The following is a 24,862-nucleotide window of genomic DNA, read 5'->3' as shown; positions in this document are numbered from 1 at the left end:
AAAAAGAAAGCACTAACCTGACCTTCACTGGATGGGTGCAAAAAGGACTGGAACCTTAGAGAAGCTTATTGCCTGTCAAATTCCAGTGAAGGCCAATGGTCAATGCCAGCGAGAAGTCACTGTTTGTTCACAATATACGTCATATGACGTCATATTAGATGAAATCATAGAAGTTGACGTCATAACAACGGACGTCATGGCAGATGATGTCATATATGACGTATATTGTTCCAACCTGGCAACACCGGCTATATACAGCTAGTTTTTATATATGTTTAAAATTCAAGTTTACCTTCTTTTTTTTTTACTTGGGAATCACCACTTATGAAGGCCCGAAAGCAATTCAAGGATAAGGGTTAATGAATGTAAGGTGGTAGTTTAGTAATCGTTAATAGTGTAAATTGGATAGAATTTGATTATTTATGGGGACAACTCAACAAGAACTTGTTTACATTGGATTTGAAGGCTACTATGTTGTAGTCAACCGAGAAGCAGGCCAGCAGAAAAGTTTTCCACAGGTGGGCAGTTCTGTGAATAATAATAATATTACCCAATCAACCCCCCCCCCCACAAAAGAATGACGCCAAATAGCCGAGAAGGGTCAAGGAGGATGGAAAGACTGATGGGAGAGCGCTGACCAGGCCTCCGCTGGACAAGTGCGAAGAGAACTGGGACCTTGAGGAGCCTTATTGCCACTCAAATTCCAGTGGTGACCAATAGCCGTTGCTAGCGAGAGATCGATGGTGGACAGCTGTTGCGATAATGCAAATTCATTTGTAAATGTTATCAGAAGAGGTGGAGAGCACTGGAAAACTGGGGAGACTTGTTGTCACTCAGCTTCCAGAAAACACCACAGGCTGTTTTCAAGGAGATCCTTTATGGGCTGTGTGAAAGCTCCTTGTGAGCTGCAAAATAATAAAGATGCAACCAAGAAAACTGAAACCATAAAATTGTAAGAAGTTCTTGTTCATGGAATCTGCGTTTAGATTTAGGCACAGATATGAAGACATAGAATGTTTCATATTTTGAGAGTTCTTGCAGAACAAGAGAGATTCAGTAAGTGAGATATTGAGAAATTCTGGCTCGATAATTTAATAGTTGCGAATTATCTACAGGTCTAAAAAGTCTTAATCAAAATTTCCCCACTTAGTTGCACAAATTACATTTATTACATGTACAGTTATTAATAATTGTTTCCGTTGTTTTCATTGTAGAAATTTCAATGAGAAATCTTAGTATTAGAATGAATAAGTTTATACATTTGTTTTTGATAGGAAGCCGACAATGCGAAAGAGTTAATACATTGTGTGTATGTGTGTGTTTTAGTGTTAATGTGCATGCTTACGACTGCGCGCGTGTGTGTGTGAGTTGATAAATGTATTCTTTTTAACTTTCCCATCACCCGACAGAGAAGCAAGGGGAACTGGAGGAAAGCGGATGTTAACTCTGTTGTGGACCTTTGTTCAAACGTTTTATTGAAGGAAAAATCTAGCTTTTTATTTATTTGGGTTGGATCAAAACGACCAATTTGATAAATTCAGAGAAATGCATCTGATTCGCTTATAATGTTTTTTATTTGTTTTTGTTTTTTTTTTGTTGTTTTTTTTTTAATTCAGATGAGAAATGATTTAAAGCATTTTCATTTTGGACAGTGGACATTGGTAGTAGCAGCGAATGTAGACCATCTGTGTCTCTCTTTATTATCACGTTGTTTGTAATAGCAGCTATCTATAATAATGCACACATTCTGCTTTGTAATACTTTAGATGAGGATTATTTGGATTATTCAGACTACTATTCTCACTTTGGTTATTACTTTCACAATGGTTCAGCTAATGTGAGATTTACCTGAAGAAAATTAATTTATTTATTGCAGACTATTATCCTCATCTTTCTTAGTTGTTGTTTCACAACGTTTCGGCCAACTATTCCTTTGGCCTTCGTAAATAATATATAACCTGAAGAAGGTTAGCAGTTACATTAGTTGAAACCTTTCGATTGCAAATCATGTTGCGTTATCACAACAGCCATTTTCATTGATTCCTCATTGGCAATGAAAAATACTATCCACACCCTTCTAGCATAGATCTGACTGCTCTCTCTCTCTCTCTCTCTCTCTCTCTCTCTCTCTGTTTTTTACATCATTTTTATTCTACACGACTACTACTACTATCACAACAACAAACAAAACAGAACAAAACAGAACGGCTGATCATTACAGTAAAAAACGCCATATGAACTTAGTGTTAGTTTTGGACTAAGGGCATGTTTTGTTGTTACTTATGCAGGGAAGGTACTATGCTATTATTTTTAATAGTATTTTTAAGTTAAATTGAAGTTTTATGGTACATTTTGTTTATTAAATTGTTAGGTGAAAGTACAGAATAGTTACAGAACACCCTCTCCTCCCCATGTTAAGAATGGTTTTCTAAATAATATCGTTATTATTTCAGCACGGTAGCTTCTCTGCATAAGTAGCGTTTTGTTTTCTGCTGAAAAGATATAAGGAGGATAGTGGGGCTGACAAATACGTGTTTCTGTTGACAACTTAAGCATTAAAGCTAAAAATTGACCTTACCTAGCGAACCTCTGTTGCACATATTCAGGACACAGAAACACCAAAGTCCATCTGCGTACATGAGGCATTTATTCAATGGTAATGCATCCGGTAATTCTGGATAGGCGTCGGTGCAACCGCGGTAAATAACTGGGAAAAGAGAAGGATGGAAAAACTTAGGGAAATAGAATAAGAAGAGATGCATCAGTGCTTACCATTTTCTGGCGTGGATACATAAGCAATTAAAAAAAAAAAAAAGACGATATGAACATTGCCAAAGTTAAAACACTGAAAACAAAACTGTAAAACAAGAAAATACAGGGTGGAACGATAAAAGTGTCGCCCTAAAAAACAACACTACAGTTTATTTAAAAACTTTTATTGAAAAAAACAATTCAGGTAACTTGATTATGTAGTAAAACTGATATCTATTCAATGTAGCCGCTTTTAGCCGCAATCACCGCCTTGATATGCGTCTGGAACTGGGAGCATGCCTTTTCCACAAGCGCCAGTAAGAACTTGGCAAATACTCTGTGGATGGCGGTGATCAGGCTCGCTTTGATGTTGTGGAAAGTCATGCTGGTGATGTTCTCAACATATGACCAAACAAAGTAGTCCAGCAAGTTCAGGTCAGGAAAGGAGGGGGCAGTGAGAAAAGGGTACAAAGTCATAGCATTCCTTCTGAAACCAAGCTTGGATCGCTTTGGACTTGTGAGCTGGCGCCGAGTCCTCTTCTCACCCAGGGTCTGTCAGCAGCCACCTGATTGCACAAGGAGATCACTACACTCTTCAGCACATTCAGGTACACTTTAGTGTTGACTTTCAAGCCGACTTCGAAGATGTGAGGTGGCATGATGTGGCCTTCACTTGAAATCACACCAAATGCCATAACCGTGGCCAGAAACTTTGTTTTCATCACCCTGGACACGTCCCTGTTATTCGTGGCAATCCAGCGATGTATTTTGAGGGTGCTGAAATTTGAGGATGCTGGAGGGTCCTGTTGTCATAACTTGGATCAGTAGCAAGAATAAGGTGTACAGTGGCGCATCTCTGATCTCTTTCGTTGAACATTGTGTCACTTTCAGACATGATAGAAGGCTCCTATCGCTCTTGGGATTTGTACACAACTGGCCAACTAGTAGATGGTCTGCAAAAAAAAAAAAAAGGAAAACCAGTTTTCATCAAACGGAAATGAAATTTAGTTGAGCTGTGTGTGTGCGCGCGCACGCGCGTGCGTGTGTGCATAAGACATTGTTTTGTTTTTAAAAAAGCCCCCCCCTCCCACATTGTCTTTTTACTAATATCACTTCCTATACTTTTAGTCTGCTAATGAATTATTTCTTCCCATTGTCAGGGGTCTTAGTTCTTGGCAGAAGGTGAGCACGTCCACAGTATCATACACATTTAATGAGTAGTGAAAAATTCAGTTATTTTGTTGCTTTTAGAAATTTTCCTTCTGTTTGATCTTTGGTCTTAACTTGGTGGTAGTAGTAGCCAGTTCAGCTCAATCTTGCAGGTTTCATAAGTAAGTGTGAGCTTTATTTAAGGTTCATGTCCATAATACTAACATTCTAAAATCTTTTTTTAACATGTAAAATACCGGCGATTACTTTTATTACGTTAAATTGATACTGATTAGATATCTGTATTAATCCTTGTCGCTGTATAAAGTCAAAGCATATACTTAAAGACATATTTCCTATCAGTAGTTGTTCCATAATTTTATATTGGTGTAATGCCTTGCATGTACTTTCAATTAATCTTCATTGAATTAAGTCTTCTTCAATCGTCTGTTCTTCTTGTTTGAGTTTTTCAAATTCACAATATTCACATTTTGTAGACGTTTTAGATATTTTATGGTTCATTGCTTTTTTGTTTCATCAACATGAACTTCATTCACTTCTTGTCCAGGATTCCCTCTATATTAAAAAACAAAAATAAAGAAAATAAGCCTGACGTACGTTTCTGTGATGAAATAAAAATATCATGTTCCAAAAATTACATAAATTGATCAATTAGTTTTGTTTTCATAAAAAATATTTTTAAGCAATTAATGGGAATTCATAGGCATTTCAGCATAAATCTTACAAGTTTGAATTATGTCGAGTTATCCCCCTTTGTTTTGTAGAGTTTTTTCATTTTCACTTACTCATATAATTTTTTTTTTTTTTTTTTTAACTAAAACTACTTGGTCAATTTACATGACTTTTGGAATACAATATTTTTTTCCGTCATGGGTACATATAATATACAAATCGTCTTTAATTTTTGAAACGGGTAATTCCAGACAAGCACTCTTCATTCTTATTGCAACGATCAATTATTTTTAATGTTTAATGGTGGCCTTTAGCTGTACTTTCGATGGTTGAGAAGCAAGTAATGAAAGGTGCTAAATAAAAAGAGTTATAAGTTAGTTGAGTTAGGTTGAGAATTTTCTTCTAATGCGTTTTTGTCTTTTTGGCGGGGAGGTACGAGTTATCGATTGTTAACTATTCTGTACTTTTACTGCAACTTGCGTTCAATCACACATATACAATGACTCGTTTCCAATGGGTATAGTGTTTTGGTATTAAATTACCTTAAAAAAAAAAAAGAGTTGATATGCCATAAATCAGATAAACCAAAACAATCGTGTATCTTACCATTTGGGTTGCGGTCATGTGTTCTTATGAAGCATCTGCCGTAGCAAGCCTCGTTGTGGATCAGGTATGGGGCAGTTATTCCAGACGGTGGGCAGTTCTTGTTGGGATGTGATGGAAGGCCACTGTTACAAACATAACAGTTCATACTTTGGTCTGCAACAGGACAAAAGATACAATGGCATTCTAATGATTTGAAAAAGATGTCTGAATAATTCAAAAGAAATAAGGTGAAAGCTATTTGATAAAAACACGGATAAACCAGCATCAAATATTGATTTTGTAGGAAGAAACCTATCGATTACAAAGACATGTTAAAGAAATTGATTTTACTTTATATATTAGATTTAATTTATCTCCCTCTCCTGGTGAGAGGATCTGACACAAGGGTTAGAAAGTAGGATTTAGAAGGACTACTCTAGCTTGCAAAAAATGCCAGGGCAGTTTCATTAGCATTCTCAGCAACAATAAACTAACCCCTTCTTCTAAGAGAGGAGGCAAAGCCTGGGAGGGTGAACTCCTATAACTGCACAGGACCAGAGGCATACCTCAATCAACAGAGTACAAACCATTTCAGAAATAGCCTCGACTTAGTTGGCGAGGGAAAAATCCCCCAACCGAATTTTATATATTAAGATAAGCAACAAAGGTACATGGGATGAAAGGCTTTTACATTTCTATCAGAGGAGTGGGGAGATGGTGGAAGGAGTCAGTTATGTACACATCCTATTGTGTGTGTCTACCTGTGAACAAACATGGCCGATATATTTTCAAGGTTAATGGCAAATAAAAATCAGGGTCAGTCGGAAGAAAAAACATTTTTTCACAATTTTGTCCCGCTTTTTTTTTTTTTTTTTTTTTTTGTTTGCTTGTTATGTTGTGAATAATGTGAAAGGAATTTTATTTTTATTGTAGGTTTAAACAAACACTTCTTGCCCGAGAATAACCAATGGCACGACCTCTAGAATTTCTTTGGGTCCATAGAGGCCCTCTCCCCAAGAATTTCACGCTCTCTTTTATTATACTGCAACTACACACTATAATCATGATCATTGGCTTAACGTCTGTTTCACGTTCTGGCATTAAGTTAACTTATAGCTTTTTTAAATTACAGCTTTAAAATTTAAGAACTATCCTCTCCAGCCAGATATTGATTTATCCCTATTTTTCTTAAATGTATTTTTATCATTTCCTCCTATGTTTTATTTGGTCGTCTCCTTGCAAACTGGTCCTGCTATCTCAACTGTTCTACATCTACCAATCTAAGTACTCTTATCCATTCTTTCGACATGACCAAACTAATAAAGTTCCCTTCATTGCACACATCTCCCTGTACTGTCAAGATTTATTCTTCCCCTGACGTCATCTGATCTAAGCCTGTTTATAAGACTCGTATTACATATCCATTCTATTATTCATATCATTTTTATACCGTTTCTCTTCATGCAACGCATATCTTCAACCCTCACTGACTGTTTTCATTTCATACTGCCTATATATATATATATATATATATATATATATATATATACTAGCAAAAGTACCCGTCGTTGACTGGGTTCAAAAACAGCCTACAGAAAATGGACTCTCATTTATGAAAGTATTATAGGTTATGAAAAGGAAGGGTTGTAAAGAGATAGCTTCAAATTTGGGGGTATCAAAACCAAAGCAAAATATGATGAAAGTAAAAATAAAATAGATAAACCCCATAATTTATTATACCATACCTGTTCACACTGAAACATTTATCACAATATTCTGTGGATCTATATTAAAAAACCTTGTTAAACTTTGTGACATATTTCCATTCTATGGAGGTCTGGTGCGAACGAACACCCCATAATTTTATTATACCATATTTCTTCAAACTGAAACATAATTATCAAAGTATACTTATGCAGATAGATATGAAAAGTCTTTATTAAAGTCTGTGCCTATTTTCATTCCATGGAGGCCAGGCGCGAACGCAGACCCCACAATTTTATTATATCATCCCTATTTAAGTTAAAACATACTTATCAAAGTATTCTTATGTACATCTATATCAAAAGCCCTTGTAAACGTTTTTTTTTTCATTTTTAAATTTTTTATTTCTATATTTTGTGGACCAGGCGCAAACGCAGACCCGACAATTTTAATGAACCACCGTTCTGCCAGATCAAACATACTCATTCCTGTGTCTCGATACATCTTCCAGCATTATATGTGATCAGTTTTCTATAATAGTCAACCATATAGGAGCCTATTCGTGATCAGACACACACACACACACACACGTTCAGTTTTATATTATATATATATATATATATATATATATATATATAGGCAGCATTTTTTCTCTTAAGCATATTTAATTAAATAAAATACACGTTTTTGTTTATTAATTCTGTTTTTGATCCATTCCAACTTCCCAATAATGGTCTTCACTTCTGGCAGGAACTACTGGCTGATGTAATTACCATATTTATCGTACCCTGACAATGAATTCAGTACCCTGACAATGAATTCAGAAGGACTGGAAAGTACTCAGACTTACGATAAATATGGCAATTACATCAGCCAGTTCCTGCCAAAAGTAAAGACTGTTATTTGGATTTACAACAAATATGGCGGTTACATCAGTCAGTTCCTGCTAGAAGTGAAGACCGTTATTCAGAAGCTGGAAAAGATGAACAAAATATTAATAGATAAAAATGTCTATTTTATTTAATAAAATATACATATAATTATTTTTTATACCTACAAGTACTAATGTTTCATCCTTTCAAAATCATCAGTGTAAGAAGTCACGATTGTTACTGGTTGAGGGATTCAAACTCAGCTGCAAAGCCATTTTTGATTTCATTAGCTCTGGACCACCATCAACAGCAACAGAATTAAGTGAAATTTAACATTTATAAAGCCAAATACAGGCATAAACGTTATTAAAACTACTCTACAGTGATCAAATCAACAGGAAGTCGCAATCTCGCATGAATATATATATATATATATATATATATATACATATATATATATATAAAACTGAATGTGTGCGTGTGTGTGTGGTCACGAATAGGCTCCTATATGGTTGACTATCTTAAAAAAACTGATTACATATAATGATAGAAGATGTATCAAGACACAGGAATGGGTATGTTTGATCTGGCAGAACGGTGGTTCATTAAAATTGTCGGGTCTGCGTTTGCGCCTGGTCCACAAAGTATGGAAATAAAAAATTTAAAAATTAAAAAAACAAAAACGTTTACATGTGTTTTTGATATAGATGTACATAAGAATACTTTGATAAGTATGTTTTAACTTAAATAGGGATGATATAATAAAATTGTGGGGTCTGCTTTCGCACCCGGCCTCCATAGAATGGAAATAGGCACAAACTTGAATAAAGACGTTTCATATCTATCTGCGTACGTATACTTTAATAATTATGTTTCAGTTTGAAGAAATATGGTATAATAAAATTATGGGGTGTTCGTTCGCACCTGACTTCCATAGAATGGAAATATGTCACAAAGTTTAACAAGGTTTTTTAATATAGATCCACAGAATATTATGATAAGTGTTTCAGTGTGAACAGGTATGGTATAATAAATTATATATATATATATATATATATATATATATATATATACTTGTAACCAAATTAAATATGGAAATGCTCATATCTTTAATTCTATAGAACGAAACTACATGACAATTTTCAAGCTTTTTCAAGATTATAATACTATTCTTTGGTTAGAATTTTATGGCAATAAAAAAAAAGAACCTATATTTTCAAACCAATAAAATATGCCCAAATTTGCCTGCATTTGTATATATATATTGTTATATATATATATATATATATATATATATATATATATATATATATATAGTGTCCTCGCAGGACAATATATATATATATATATACAAATGCAGGCAAATTTGGGCATATTTTATTGGTTTGAAAATATAGGTTCTTTTTTTTATTGCCATAAAATTCTAACCATAGAATAGTATTATAATCTTGAAAAAGCTTGAAAATTGCCATGTAGTTTCGTTCTATAGAATTAAAGATATGAGCATTTCCATATTTAATTTGGTTACAAGCATATATATATGTATATATATATATATATATATATATATATATAATTTAAAGGAGATTAGAATAATAGTCTAAAGAGTTAAGTGTATTTTAATGTAATAGTGAAATTACTATCGAGCTTATATATATATATATATATATATATATCGCCTTTTTTGACAATTTATAAGTTCGAAATCTCAGTGACTATTGATCAGAATTTAACAAATGAAGCCCTGTTGGAAAGCTAATGACCTGAATTGGTAGTAGGCTATGTGACATTTGCCCTTAAGGTCGCACATTAAAGGGATCCGCCATCATCTAGAGCCTATTTTTGGCACTTTTTTACAACTATAAACTGTTTCAATCATAGTTATTTGCTTTTCTAGTTTTGCATATGAATTACAAAACATCTTATATTTCCTCCAAACCTCTGGCCTTAATGGAGAGGAGACTAAAACTTGCTATTATGGTTTCAAATGATTTGAAATAGCAGCAAGGGAGACTTGATTCCATATATTTCTCATACGTTATTTCTCCTCTGTTTGATTTTTAGACATAAAATAAATTTCACAGTGTATAAGGATTATTTGATACTGGAGATATTCATAATCGTACCCTATTTCCAAAAGAGGAAAGATATAACATATGAGAAATATTTGAAATCAAGTCTCCTCTTGCTGTTATTTCAGATCATTTGAAACCATAACAAAAAGTTTTAGTCTCCTCTTCATCAAGGCCAGAGGTTTTGAAGAAATATATATATATATATATATATATATATATATATATATATATATATATATATATATATATATTCCATATATATATATTTTTTTCTGTACGCTATATTGAATGTTTATCAAAGTCATTAACCCCAACTATTCGTACTAACAATTTTAATTAATTTATGAATCTTCCACCAAAATGTTCTATTTAATAATTAGCAAATTTATTAATTCTAACTTGTGTATACATGCTTATGAAAAAAATAGCAACAAATTATAAACTATTATATATATAATTGTTAGTACGAATAGTTGGGTTTAATAACTTTGATAAAAATTCAATATGGCGTAATAGAAAAATATAAAGGTCACTGCAGCTTCTCTTCCAATTTTCGGATTTTTACCATGTCAAATCACATTTCAATTCCTTTTGACGGATTTATCCTTGCTATTTCTTCTGATGAGTTAAGGGCATAATAGATTCACTGATTGATATAATAATTAAGTGATTGATTTTGCGCTACAAAACAGATACTGTCAAGAATTGTATAAGTCAACTGAATTAAAGGAATAAATTATAAGATGGTCAACATCAGGAATTTTGGAATATAGTCTTTTGTCATTTATTCTCTATATTGCTCTGTAATATATAATAAGAAAATATATTTTTACATATATATATATATATATATATAGATAGATAGATAGATAGATAGATAGATAGATAGATAGATAGATAGATATTAGCTGTATTTACCCGGTGTTGCTTGGGGCTCTTTTATACTTTAATTTTTGTTCCGCTATTTTTTCTTCTTTTCTTTTTAAATCACATAAACATTTTGAGTATTTTTTCACCCTTAAATTTATAAATAATGAACTACAGATACTCACTCAACAAGCAAGTACATACATGCAAATAGCTGGCTAGCTAGATAGCTAGTGATGTGGGTGGGTGGGTGTTTGGATGTGTGCTGATTATGTGGCGAATGCATGGAGGGAAGACTAACCACACACTTATCTGATGTGTAAGAAATATGTTTTTACTCTTTGCTATGGGGTAAGCTAATATACTTCTTTCAGGAATAATCAACTTAAAGACTATCAATATAGTTACATGGAGTACGTTACTGTGTAACGTGTGTCACAACATTCATTTGGTCATCTCGTTTCAGTTGCTAACATATACCAGTAGAAATTTTAATCTCGACAATCAGTCTGGTAGCAACTGGGTCATTTTGGTGTCCATTTATCCGACAGGCAGAGATATTCATTCTAGGTAGTCCTAACAGATCCATCCTCCCAGGCTTTGCCTTCTGTCTTATGGGTGAAGTGAGTTTATTGCTTACTGAGACACCAAGGAATGCTGATGGAACTACTCAGGTAATTTTTAATAGATCAAAGTGTTCCTTCTTTAGGGGTGCTGGCTTGAGTCTTGCCAACTTCTGAACTTGTGTCACATCTTCCTGCTGTGGGAAGAAAGTAAATGTTTTTTTTTGTGGCAGTTATGGCCCCAGAACCATGACATATACTTTTATAACATACTTTTGCAAATACACTTTTTTGTTGTTGTTAATTATATCACTATGATTGTTTTAATTATTACCAGCCTGCATGGCTACGACATTCATACATTTATGATAAGCTACAAATATGAAGAACTAAAAATGCATTTTGATAGATTTACTTTCATGATTAAATTTTTTTTGATAGAGTTTCTAAAGATTCGTCTAGGTTTATACTATTGCATTTTTGATTTCAATAAGTAATCGATTAATAATAAATAAAACAAATTATAATGCGTAAATTACTTAGAGGTGAGAAACACGTGCGCATAAATTATTACACAATTTTTATTAACAGACTAGTGGAGGGCGCCCGGCCTTGCCCGGTAGTAAAATACGCCTAAATATATTTTAATTCAGATAGATTTCGTATTCATTATTACAGAGTCAATTCTCTATTGAATATTATATAGATATATAGTATTGATTTCAAAAATTAAAACGTAAAAATGACATGGGTGCTATCAGCTAGAATCGAAGTCAAAACATTTAGCACTTCAGCCATGTTCCGTACAGTCTATCGACAGATAGACAAGAAAGATTTAAAAGCAAGCCACTTCAAACTATGAATGGATTTGCGCATGTGCAAAAGTAATAGAAATATGTAGGCAAATTGACATGAACATTTTGCATTTCGACTTGCTGGCGTATTTCTGTATGTTATTCATCCATCCAAACAAAGATTTTACTCATATAAATATAAATAAACCATCCTTGGTGTATGATTACTATTTCCTGTTAATTTCAGTGTTATGTAACCAGTAGTTTAAGAGTTTATCGGTTAAATATTTTCACGCAGACACACAAACGCATCTACTGTTTTATTTATATAGATTAACAAAATTAGTTTAAAAAAAAAAAGCCGTGTTTTCCAGAATGCCTCTTATATTAAAAACAATGTTTTTGGAAAATCTGTGTGATGAAGTATGTACGTACGCATGACAGAAAGAAATTATCGTACAGTGTACGATTCGTACACCAAGTCATGAAAATTTATCAATTTTATTTTTGAATAAGAAAATCATTTTTTGTGACTAACTACTAGCGACAAAATGCCATCTTGAAAACAGTATGGACGAACCAGGAAGATAACTTTAAATAATTCAAATTTACAAGATTAAAAAACCCCATTCTTCACATGGGGGGGGGGGCATTGGAAAAACTCAAAGTCGCATAAAATGGTTTTCTTAATAAAAATAAAACTACTTAATTTACCCCATTTTTGGTGTATGACATTTTCTTTCCGTCAGACTTTTCTTTATTTTTATTTTATTTTTTTTATATAGAGAGAGGGAATTCTGTACAAGGATCAAAAAGATAAATAATTGTTACCTGGAGGTGCCTCTGAGACAACGTCATCGCAAATTGTCAAAAGTATTGAGAGTAAGAAAATGTCGTTCAGCAAATGATGAGTCAAAATTAATCTGAAAAGCATTTTGATCCAGAAAGTCCAGAAAATGAGGATTTCGTAAGCAGAATTTTCAAGAGGAAAAAAAAAATGTTGATTAGTCTTTTTTATGTCGAATTTTTTTTTTTTTTTTTTTTTTTTTTTAATATCGTCCAGAAATACAGTCCGATTTTTTTTCTATTATTTAATCAGGGAAAACTTGGAAGCAAATAATCAGACAAGAGCAAGTAAAATCTGAATTTGTGGAATATCATAAAGCCTCTAACCCCTGAACAAGGGAAAAGTGATGTTAAATGAATAAAAGATTCTTTTACTGACGAGTTACCGCTTATCAAAGGCCACTCGAGGATTAGGGTTAATGAGTATCAGATAACCCGCGATACAACACCGTGATGATCGGTAACGATGGAAAAATGGGTAGAATTTTAATTATTGAGAGGATCGCTCAACAATAACTATTTATCAAGTTTTATATATAAAAACGGAGGGGGTTAAAAAGGAGGTGGAAACATTTCGTGCAAATTTAGATACTCCCGTTTTTGTTGTTGTTGTTGTTGTTGTTTTTTAAATTTTAACAATAAATATTATACATCAATTAATAAATACTTTGCAAATTTCAGTTTCTTTCGAATGTTTTAAAGAGTTTTAGAGGGCATAACATAAGCATAATATTTCAAGTTTGCATTAAATTTGATCGATAGGTATGAGACATCAATTAAGCAAGATTCCTTGAATTTCAGTTTCTTCTTAAAACCTCTTAAGCTTAAGTCTTAAATTTTAGACATTTTCTAAAATCAAAATTATGTAATGGATTTTGATCAAAATTAGAATAAGGATTCTAGACATAAAGTTTAGTATCATTAGATTTTGTTTCCAATTTTCGTAATTGAATATAAAAATGGTGCAAAACTCTTCTGTTGAGGGAATTAATTTTACCCGTCCTGGGACGGGTATTCTTATAGTTTGGTATATTTACATGTTATTACAAATAGTTTGTGTGTAGGGGATATTGAATCGATGAAATACGTACATTGACATACGGACTTCTTTTGATATAGACGAGAAAGAGTTTGTAGAAATAAGTAAATTTACATGTTTAAAGCAAAAAAAAAAATAAAAAAAAATCGAATATTTATCAATCATTTTGGTAGTCGAATCGTTACAATTGTTTCAGCATTTTCTTCCATTTCGAATTTCTTCAATATTTTTATAAGGTCCTAAAAAACTGTATCAAAAGTAATACTTTGCATTATTTGAATTACTACGATTCTCATGGCTGACAGAACGAGAACAATTTACCACCGTGGATTACATAAAGAGTTCTGCTCGCAATTTTGTACGTGTTCAATTGCGTTCAACATAAAAAATTTCCAAGTGTAAAAAGATGCATGTGAAGTATCGGAAGTTACATCGGCCGAAACGTTGCAATCACGATTAGAGTAATCGTCTGAATAATGATAATTCAAATAATCCAAACCAAAAAACTATTTTCTAAAGAAATTGCCAACAATGGACACAGTTCGTATTAGTTTGCTTAATTATTTTTACAAATGTTATCAGGACAAGTTTCAATATATATATATATTCCCCCACAAAAGATAAGTCTAAGACTATTATCCAGGAAAATTTGTGGGATAATTAGAGTGGGTTTCATCCAACGAATATCAAAATCGTATGTGTTTGAGTATCTGGATTGTATTATTTAAATCAAATGTCTCTCGTTGCATCCAGAGATTTTTTTTTTTTTAATTTTTCTTTTTTCCTTCTTCTTCTTCTTCGTGTGTGTGTGTGTGTGTGTGTGTGTGTGTTCGTGAGTTTAGACCACTTTGTTTTTAATCCAGAAAAAAATAACAGAAACAATTGTAAATTTAACAAAGTTCGAATACGAATCTATATTTTAGACACAAAAAAAAAAAATCGCGTCCAATTTTAGTCACTATTGATCAGAATTTAAAAAAGACCAGAAGGAAAAACTGGAAAGAAAGAAATATTCGACGAACAATGTGTGATATCCTTAATCGTATATGCGTTTGAACCCTCGTCGAAATTTGACTCGGTTGAATTAGTGTTTCAAAATTGTCTCGTTGTGTTCACTATGTTCAATATATATTAATTATTTATGTGTAAACTTTTTTTGTTATACAATCAGATGTGTTTCAGAAATATGAAAAGAAATCATTTTAATTTGTACATGCAAATAGGTATTCAGTTTTACCTGATAATCGCGAGAACTTACACAAAACAATATCTTCAAAGCCAAGGAACATCAATAATCATACGTTTGTTTTTGGTCCTCACCAATTTGATTTGGGTTGCGTTTGCTATTAAATTTCACTCCTTGCATCCAGGGATTTTTTTGCTTTTCAGTTTTCTTTTCCAATCGTAGATTTTCCAAAGAATGTGTTCAATATTAGTCGATAGCACCAAGAAATTACAGAAAAGAAAGGCGGAAACGAAAAACCCACAGATGAGAGATACTGTGAGTCTATATGCAATTGGAATAGACTTCCAAGAGAGCAATAGCAACAATTCAAGGTAAATTTGGACAAGTGCTCACTGCTCAGCTGAGCTACTGTATCGTCTTTTGTGCAAATTTCTACCAACCTTTTTTATAGACAGCAATTAAAGCACAGTTGTTCTATTTTTTGCCAATTAAACTGAATTAAATTGGAACCTCTTCAAAATTGACTTTGTGTTTCAAAATTCTCTTGTTACGTCCATTTTTGTACCCCCACCTTTTTTCCATTTATATTTTCCAGGCCGGTTCAAATACGAATCTGAATTTTACAAATAAAAAAAAATATTCATTTTTTAAAGAATGATCAGCTCAAGGTCATTGGAAAAATCCAATACTGAGATATATCGTTACGTTTAGTTTTGATATGCCTTAGAATTGGTCCGGCAGTATTTTTGTTTCAAAACTATCCTTGAGTACAAAAAACTTTTTTTTTTTTTTTTTTTTTTTTTTTTGCGTGAATATGATCAATCTTTTGAATCACGAGAGGGAGAAAAAATAAGGGGTGAGAACAATTGTAATGTGCAAAATGTCCCCCCCCTCTCAATACAAATCGGTTTTTACAAAACAAAAATAAAGTTCCCAGAATTTACAGAAACAAAAACCGAACCAAATATCCAATACTGAGAGACGCCCCTTAATCATACGTCTTTCTGAGTTCTCATCAAAATTGTTTAGGTCGTATTATTGTGTCAGTATTCTCCCGTTGCGTCCAATGATCCTGTTTCTTTTCTTTCTTTTTTTATTCTATTTTTTTTTTTTTTTTTTCGTATGCGCAAATCATACCGGTTTTTCTTTAAGGGCCACGAAACTGGCGCAGAAGGTATATCAGCGCGCAGCGGCCAAACAAGGATCATAAATATACATCGACTTTAATGGTCAGATATTCTTGTTTGTTTTAGAGTGGACTTTTTTGTTCGCTGTGTACAATTCGCGAGTTGAACGAGTTTTTCCCTTTTCCCTTGCCGTGTCACTTAAGTAAACAATGAATACAAGGTTACCTAAACACACACACACACACACACACACACACACACACACACACACGAGTCATTTAGTATCAAGTTGAAAGGTTCTTTTAGGGGATGGCTACTACACAACGAGACATGATGGAGTATGTAAGTACACCCACTGGACCATCTGTAAAAAGTTAAACATCCAATGTAGCAGAAAATCCTGGGAACATCAACCTGAAAGAACAGTTGGAAATGACTTATATACCATACATTACAACCATGTAATTCCTACAGCCACCTACCTTGAAAATGCTGCTGTGAAACCTGACATAGATATATAGAATAAGTCAGAGAGAGTTGCAACCTTGGTTGAAGTGAATGTTCCTAATGATGGAGGTCTGAACAGGGCTTAAAAGGAGAAACAGACCAAATACCAAGGTCTCATGTATGATATGAAAGGAAACTGGAATCTTAGATATCAATCATACCAGTTATCATAGGTGCCACAGGGCTTAGGAAGAAGAACCTGAAGTCCTACCTAACTAATATTCCTGATGAACCAAGTGCAAAAGAGATCCAGACAATTGCATTTAAGGGAACAGCGAGGATACTAAAAAGAGCTCCCGGTTGGTTTCAATAAAAAGCAAGGCAATGTTGGTAGCTGGTTTGACTGCCTCATACCCAGCGTTACAATCTTCAAAGGAAGAAAATTAAACACCCACACACACACTAAAAACTGACAAGAAAATTATAGGTGATCTTTTAAACCAAAACATTTTATTACATTTTTATTACATTTTCACCCCAAACAAGGCACATTCCCACTTTGGTGTAGAGGGCTACTATCAGGGACATAAGCTACTGGGATACTATATAGGGATTGGGCAGTAAGATGTCGGTTCACGTTACACTTGAATTTCTGCATGTCAGTACAGTTGGGGAAGCAGGGAGCCGGAATGGAATTCCGAAGTGTACTGGAGTAGAAATCTCTCCTACATCTAGGGATCTCCACTGTGTAGGGGTGAGATTTAGCTGCTTGTCGGGTTTGTTGAAAGTGTTTACGTGGTAGAGGCACAAGTGCTTGCAGTTCGTCAGAGCATTCACCATTAAAATATTTGTAGAACAGGCAGAGGGATGCAACATTTCGTCGGTGGGACAGAGGCTGGTGAAAACATTATTAGGTATTTACGTGTCATGACAACATTAATATAGATTTTATAAATTACGAGAAATGAAGCAGTAGAAGGTGTCTTATATAGGAAAAACCACATTTTTAAATCAAACAACGGAGCTGAAGTCGATGTTTTGCTTCTAAAACAAAACTAACTTTTTTGATAAATCTCTCCATGGCGTACCGGGGAAAATATTTTTCTAATGGAATAAAAATGAATAAAGTTTATTTTTACAAGAACATTTATACATTTGTCTAGCCAATAAACATAAAATTACATATGAAAGGCTACGTTTATTTTTTTTTTTTTAATCCAACTTATATTCTAATACGAATTAAGTAAAAATGGCACCGGTAATAAGGGCAAAAGTGAATAAATAGGTAAAAATGGCACTTGACAACAGAAACTAGAAACGTTTGAAAAGTGGGACTAAGCTCTCATTCCTCTAGTTTAAAATCTTCCCCCATATAAATATTTTTAGTAGATATTTACACAGGTAGAGGTGAGGTTAGGCTTTTTTTTAAAAAGGGGCTAATCACGGTCTGCATAAAACTGAAAATGCTTTTTGTTAGTTTGACCGATTCTTTTAGCAAGCCAGTGTGAAAAGTCTTTAGAGAAGTAAAGATAAAGACTATAAAATTTTATTGCTGTTATATTCACTCTCTTTCTTCCTCTATTAGTTCAACTGTTCATCACATCTTAACCCTAGCAAAGCCATTATCAAAGCACCAGGGAAAGCCAGGCATATAAAATCAACTGTGAGTTCTTTGCTATGATAGGGGCGCGTCTGAAATATATGTTCTGTTTAGAGCACAATTGAAATGATAATTTTATAAATAATGGCAAATCAGAAAAGTGCCCTATTCAAAGTTAGCAGCAAACGGTGTTTGGTCAGATCCTTTTCCTGGTATTAAACTTCATCAGTAATATAACTTCCGGCGAGAGTTTCAGTTTGCCAAGTTTATTTATTAAATTAAATTGTTAAGTGAAAGTACAGAATAGTTAACAAAAAACTTTCCTCTTCATGTTAAGGGTGGCTTTCTAAATAATGTTGTTATTTCAGCATGCTCAGTAACTTTTATTGGGTGGATTTCCACCAGTAATTTTTTTTTATTATTTATTTTTAAGTCATTATCAAAACTTGAAAGATATGACCCTATGTGGCGTTCATTTTTTTTCTTATTCTCACGTAACGCTCAACACTACTTGTTTTTTGAACCGAGCAAATGTTTTAAAGTCTATCGTAAAACAAATCCAACATTACTATTATATTTAAAAAAAAAAAGTTATATTTGATTATTTGTAAATATAGATTTGTAATTCAATTCTGACTTTTTTCTGTATAACAACATGTTTTTTTTTGGGGGGGGGGGGTTTCACAAGTAAAATAGTTTTGGTGCAAAAAAAATTAAAAACAGTGGCAGCCAGCAATTAAATCTTTGAATTAAGTTTCCATTTCCAGGGCTTAAAAAATAGATTGAATTTAAGTAAATATGGCAGTGGTAAAATTTTATTTAGACTTTTTTCAGATTATTATGCATAAATATTTATAATAAAATAATTATTAAATAAAACGTTATAATTATTTTTTAAGCATATTAAAATTTATTTTCTTTAGGAGGGTGGGGGCTTTTTTAAAAAAAACCAAACAATTTTTTTACATGTAAAATAGAGTTGTATTTTGTTCTCAGGAATTTGATGCCGATATTAAATAGATAGGAAATTAAAATGAAAAAAAAACAAAAACAGGTTATAAAAATTAAAGACGATGTTTTAGACGAATAGTTGGCTTAGAAATAATTAGAATTTTAAAGAGGGGACAAGAGTGAAATTTACATAGACGGGTATTTATGTAAAGTTTTTGGAAAGTGATAAGGCAAAAAAAAAAAATTGTTTTTTGTACATAGTTTTTCTGCAAAAAAAGTTACTTGCAAGGTTTCAGCACAACATTAGATGCACCTGTTGAAAAAAATAAATGGACTCCACAATATTGTGTGCTTAGTTAGAGCAGACTGCAAATAACGGCTTTGAGTTGTTAGTAATTCTCATCACAATAAATTAAAAATGCGGACGTTGAAAGACATGTGAGATCTTCAGATACATATGATAAGGAAGTCAGTATGAAGACAAATCACTCAGATTGATTAGTAAAGGAAAAGTAAAATATGCTGTAAATATGTAACAAGAATAATTATGACGAGATCCCTGGCGACGCCAGATGATCTTGCTTTACAAATAGAGGAAGAGAAGGTAGGAGAGGGGTGTGATATTTGATCAAGAAAAAAAGAAAAATGTCCCTAGAACTTTATCAAGAAAAGAAGAAAATAATAGATAATAATTGTTCTTTAAGGATTTTAATTTCCATTTTGTACTTATGTAGCGATAAGAAGAGGCAAAAATGTCCAGAAGAAATAAAATATTTCGATGGGAAATAAATAAATAAATAAACATGATAATGAGATTCTCGAGTTGGCAGAAAAAACAATACAGGGTCGTTTCCTGGTTTAGGTTAGAACAACAATTCAAATTATTAAAGAAACAATGTTCTGTTGAAAGGTACAATGACTTGGGTTCAGGAGGTCTGCTCTGGGGTCTGGGAGGTGTTGTCGTTTGGGTCCACCTGTTGTGTTTAACTGCCAGATCACCAGCCAATGATGGGTTGGTTGGACGGATAAATGGATAAATTGAACCTGGGGAGAGATATGGTCATGAAAGACGAAGAAGAGAGAAAAGAAAGAGAAAATGAAAAGAATAAAATAATGAGTTCACGAGAGAAGAAAAAGAATAAGATAATGGAAAAGAGAATAATAACTCCAAAAAAGTGGAGGGAGGAATTTTTGATTTGATAAAAACGATTGTCTTTTTTAGAATAGGGTCCAGAATCCTTTTTTACTGACTGGCATTGAGACATACACATCGCTCTCACCCCGCCGGGGGGGGGGGGGACCCTCATAAGAGCTAAGTTGAAAAGCTCTTGTTCTTAGCTGGGAAATTGATTAGTGGAACTTAAGTATACAACCTGCATCATGAAGCTTGAATCAAGAACTCGACTAAACAAGTGTAAAACGATTTATGAATAATTAATTTGTTTCGTCATATAAAAATGTCCCAGAGTTTTTCCTTGTTTCTCGCTTGCTGGCCTGAATGAAGATATAATTTGTTTCAGATATCTCCTGATGCCAGATGATGAAGGAGACAGACTGGATCCAGCACGAAGCCAGAGTGACGGCCGAAATCGACAATGTTGCCACACGGACTTAGGGTCATGCACATTTCGCGTGCCCTGAGCAGCAGAAGGATATTTTCCAGTGACCAGTGAGAGTCTGATCACCCTTAAGGGGTCCACCACTAGACAAGTAAGAATGTAACCCTGCTGGGTTGCATCTATGGTCCTGTGAGCTGGGAGCGACGAACTCGGCCAGAAGTACATTACAACTCCCGTGAACCAGGATAGCGACGGATGCGGCCCGGCCCTCGGAAGAGAGAGGGTTATATTATATAATGATGTAACAAGAATAATAATTTAATCAGAATAATGATGTAACAAGATACATCTCTAAAAAAAATTATAAAGTATGTATGTAGGATATAAGCCTGTTTTGAGTCAGTATGATAAAAGGTATGTTGTATAATTAGAAGCCAACCATTAAAAAAATTTAAGAAAATGAGCTTTGCTGTATGTCCCAAAAGAAGTAAAATAGTGTAGAAAATGCGACAAAGCTCTAATTAGTAGTAACACCCATGGGAGAGAAAGGTTCAGAAGCCATTGGATGAGGAGTTGTCAAGTTGGTGAAGAGGCAAATTGGGCCTCTGTTGTGACAGCATAAAGGTGGATGGATTAAACAGCTGATATTGATCATAAGTTGCACCCTACACCCAAAATATGCCAGAAAGATTGGATGGAAATTCTGATCCTAATATAATTAGGGAGTCAGTTGGAAAAGGACTGAGCAAAAAGATTTTTTTTATGGGTGGTGTCTGATCTTTCTTAGTCCAAGTGGAGTGTGAAGATTTTAAGGAGTTTGTTCAAGTATAGGTGAAGAATAGAAAAAATGTACTGGCATTTAAAAATGCATACATTTTTTGAAAAATGAGAAGGGAAAGGATGTTGTATATTGAAGGGGACAGCTCCCAGTTTTTAGTTAGAAACAAAGTAATTAGGGTCGGAGATAATTATTTTTGAAGTATAAGGCTGGAAAAATTAAAATGAATGCATATTGTCATTTAGATACGATTCCAGGAATGCACTGGAATTATCCATTGTACTTAGAAATAAATAGAAAAACAAAGTTAGGTCAGAAGAATAATGAACAATCAAATTAAGAAATTTCCTTTGTGTTGCCAGGACACATGTTGGAAGCAGATGCAATATCCACGTGCAAAACATGCACATGTTGGCCACGTTCTGACATCACAAAGAAATATAAATTCAATATATACAGTTAAGTTAGGGTCTGAAAACAGTTAGAGTTGAGAGAGGAGAGACAGAGTAGTCAGAGTTCAGTTCAAGTTGAGTTGGAGAGAGAGTTGGCTTGAGTTCCTTTAGGAAGCGAGGGGAGGAGGAGAAGACAAAATGTAGCAATCTAACACGGAATTGAATTCTCATCATCCCCATCACTAGCTGGAAAATAAATGTCTTCATATCGTTATGTAAGCCTTTATCCTTGTTTATCATCAATTGCAAGGTAATGTGTTTTGTCTTCGTCTCATGTAATGAACTTTATATGAAACCCCTTTCAAAGTGTTGACTGTATCCCCTCATCAATAATGTATCTTCCCTCTATGTTTAAAGAACTGTTCATTACATATCTCTTCACATCTCAGCCTCCTATTATAAATGTGGGTTGTAGTCATCGCTGTGTAATCCGTTATATATGTTGTCATGTACCCCCCTATGCAAAATGACTCCCTCAAAACAATATATAAACCACAGGCTATCAGCACTTCTCTTCTGCTAAATGCTTATAAGACAAACCTGATAACAGTGCCAGTCAATATTTTAGACAGGTGGGTAGGGCAACTCTGTACTGAACAGGTCTTTCTCAATCAATGATGAGGCAATCGCACAACATCTACAGATTGAAACAAACCAAACCTTTGATGAGTTGTCCACCATCCAGGAAGTTGAGAAAGCTGTAAAACAGCTTTCTTGTGGCAAAGCTACAGGCTTTGATGGTATACCCTCAGAGATATATAAGACAGGTGGTCCCACATTGACAAAAAAGCTACACAACTTATTTCTTTCATTCTGGGTGAAGGATCTAATTCCCCAGGAATTCAAAGATGCATCCATAGTGCATATTTACAAGAGTAAGGGAAACAGACAGAGCTATGACAACCAGAGGAATATCTCTTTTCAACATAGCTGGTAAAATTCTTGCAAGACTGCTAATCAATCATTTAACCAAACATCTGGAAGATGGCCTCTCCTCAGAAAGTCAATGTGGTTTTCATTTAGGGTATTGGTTGGTTGGTTGTTTTTGTTTTACGGCATATCAACCCTTTTCGGGTTATTTAATGCCGAATCCGGTGATTTTGAAGAAAAATTTTTTAATAGAATATATTTGTTGTTTTCAAGTCGGTTTCTATTTAACCCATAGTTGGGACCTTAACAGGTACTACTACTCTGGGTCAGAGTGGACCTGGGAGCAATGGCAATTAAAGGGTGGCTCCACACTCCCCAAAGCCCACAAGCTGGGGCCTCACCACTGGATATAGTTTAAGGTCATAAACTGACAAATTCATTTCCATCATCAAACGGAATGATCATGATGGAATGATGGCTTGTATTATTGATGATGGAGAGGCTTCCGATGACTTCCAAGTCAATGGCGGTGTCAAACAAGGTTGTATACTTGCACTAAGACTCTTTAGCATGGTGTTCTCAGTGGTGCTAATTGACGTATTCAATGCAAAAGATCCCGGTGTAAGCATCAACTACCCGACAGATGGCAAATTGTTCAACTTAAAATGTCTTAGTGCTGTCACCAGGATTAAGACCACCATCATACAAGACCTTTTATTTGCAGATGACTGTGCCCTCAATATCAACACAGAGCCAAACATGCAATATATTGTTGATCGTTTTTCTAAGGCATGTGACAATTTCGATCTGACTATTAATCTAAAGAAAACCAAAGTATCAGCCTGCTCCTTGAAGAAGGTAATAGCCCCACGCTATTGTGTTCCACAGATAGTTCTAGAAAAGAAACTGCTCATGATGAAACAGAAGTGATATTGTGGATCAATGACGATTGTTGAACGAAACGGAATGCACATGACCTCAGTGTGATCAAAACCAATTTTATCATTTGTCTGATCAACAATTATTGGTGTAAGGGAGATAATCCAATTTACCTTTTCGTTTTCTGTTGAGGCATGAGTTATTCTCCTTGAGAGGCGACAAATGATTTTATATAGAACTAGCAGAATGCCAGTCTCAGGACAGCTATAAGCAATAAATATAACATTAATTTCTAAGTTTTATGTTCTTTCTTTTTGGGGAGGGGGGGGTGGAGTGGAGAGGGGGGCATAGTACGATTTTAATGGCATTCTAACTAGAAAAATATTGGGGAAAATGAATGCTAACAACAGTATCTTCGGATTCATACGATATCTCTATCAGTCTATCTTTCTTCCCCCCACTTCCACCATCTTCTTTCTTTTTCACCTAGTCCTTCTCTCTAGACATACGCAGGCAACTCGTTTAATGATGTGGGTGGGTGGGTGCCCGTGGCGACGTTTTTTTTTTTTTTTTCGACCACAGTTTTAGAATAAAATAGAATACTAGAGAATTTGACTGTTCTAAGCTGCCGTTTAGTGCCATGCCCCATGCTCTAGCAGTATCAGAATTTTGGGGGAATTTTCAGCCAATTCGCCGTTTTGAATAGACACCTATCTTTCTATCAGATTATAAAAATATGAAAACGTAATTTAAACCCGTAAATTTTATTTCAATAAAACGAGCAAAGACCAAATTTTAATATCATAAAAGCTTTAATAGAGAAATAAACAATTTTATTTATTTTTCCTTCGATTTCTTCACTTAACATTTCATGGAATGTCGAACAAATAACATTACTTGAATCTTACGATAAATATTTAACGGCAAAATAAAGAACTTACCTGGTTAATGAGTAAGATATGCTTCCTTTTAATCTTCCTGAATGAGAATTTATTCATATTTATGTATTATAATCCATGTATTTTTTAAATGGAAGGATTTTTCCAACACATATCGCGACAACGCGTGTCTTTCA

General features: G+C 33.9%; 1 protein-coding gene across 3 annotated transcripts in view; it reads right to left on the bottom strand.

The window, feature by feature from the left end:
* Window positions 1-24,862, bottom strand: part of LOC145248092 (uncharacterized) — a 32,054-nt gene extending 7,192 nt beyond the window's left edge. Inside the window, exons 1-3 of one of the 3 annotated variants that reach the window (XM_080109881.1) lie at window positions 24,729-24,862; window positions 5,200-5,352; window positions 2,579-2,707 (exon numbers count right to left, since the gene is read on the bottom strand). In XM_080109881.1, coding sequence (XP_079966007.1) covers window positions 2,579-2,707; window positions 5,200-5,344 — 274 coding nt within the window. In that variant the 5' untranslated portion in view covers window positions 5,345-5,352; window positions 24,729-24,862. Of the gene's footprint in view, window positions 1-17; window positions 123-2,578; window positions 2,708-5,199; window positions 5,353-12,884; window positions 14,696-24,728 lie in introns of those variants that run through there. The other 2 variants (XM_080109880.1, XR_013863325.1) reach the window with 2 other exon arrangements.

Source organism: Euprymna scolopes, chromosome 26, assembly GCF_053919585.1.
Source record: "Euprymna scolopes isolate OS-2025 chromosome 26, ASM5391958v1, whole genome shotgun sequence".
NCBI lineage: Eukaryota > Metazoa > Mollusca > Cephalopoda > Sepiida > Sepiolidae > Euprymna > Euprymna scolopes.
Note: the sequence above shows the minus strand (reverse complement) of the source record. Positions and strands in the feature narration are given on the sequence as shown.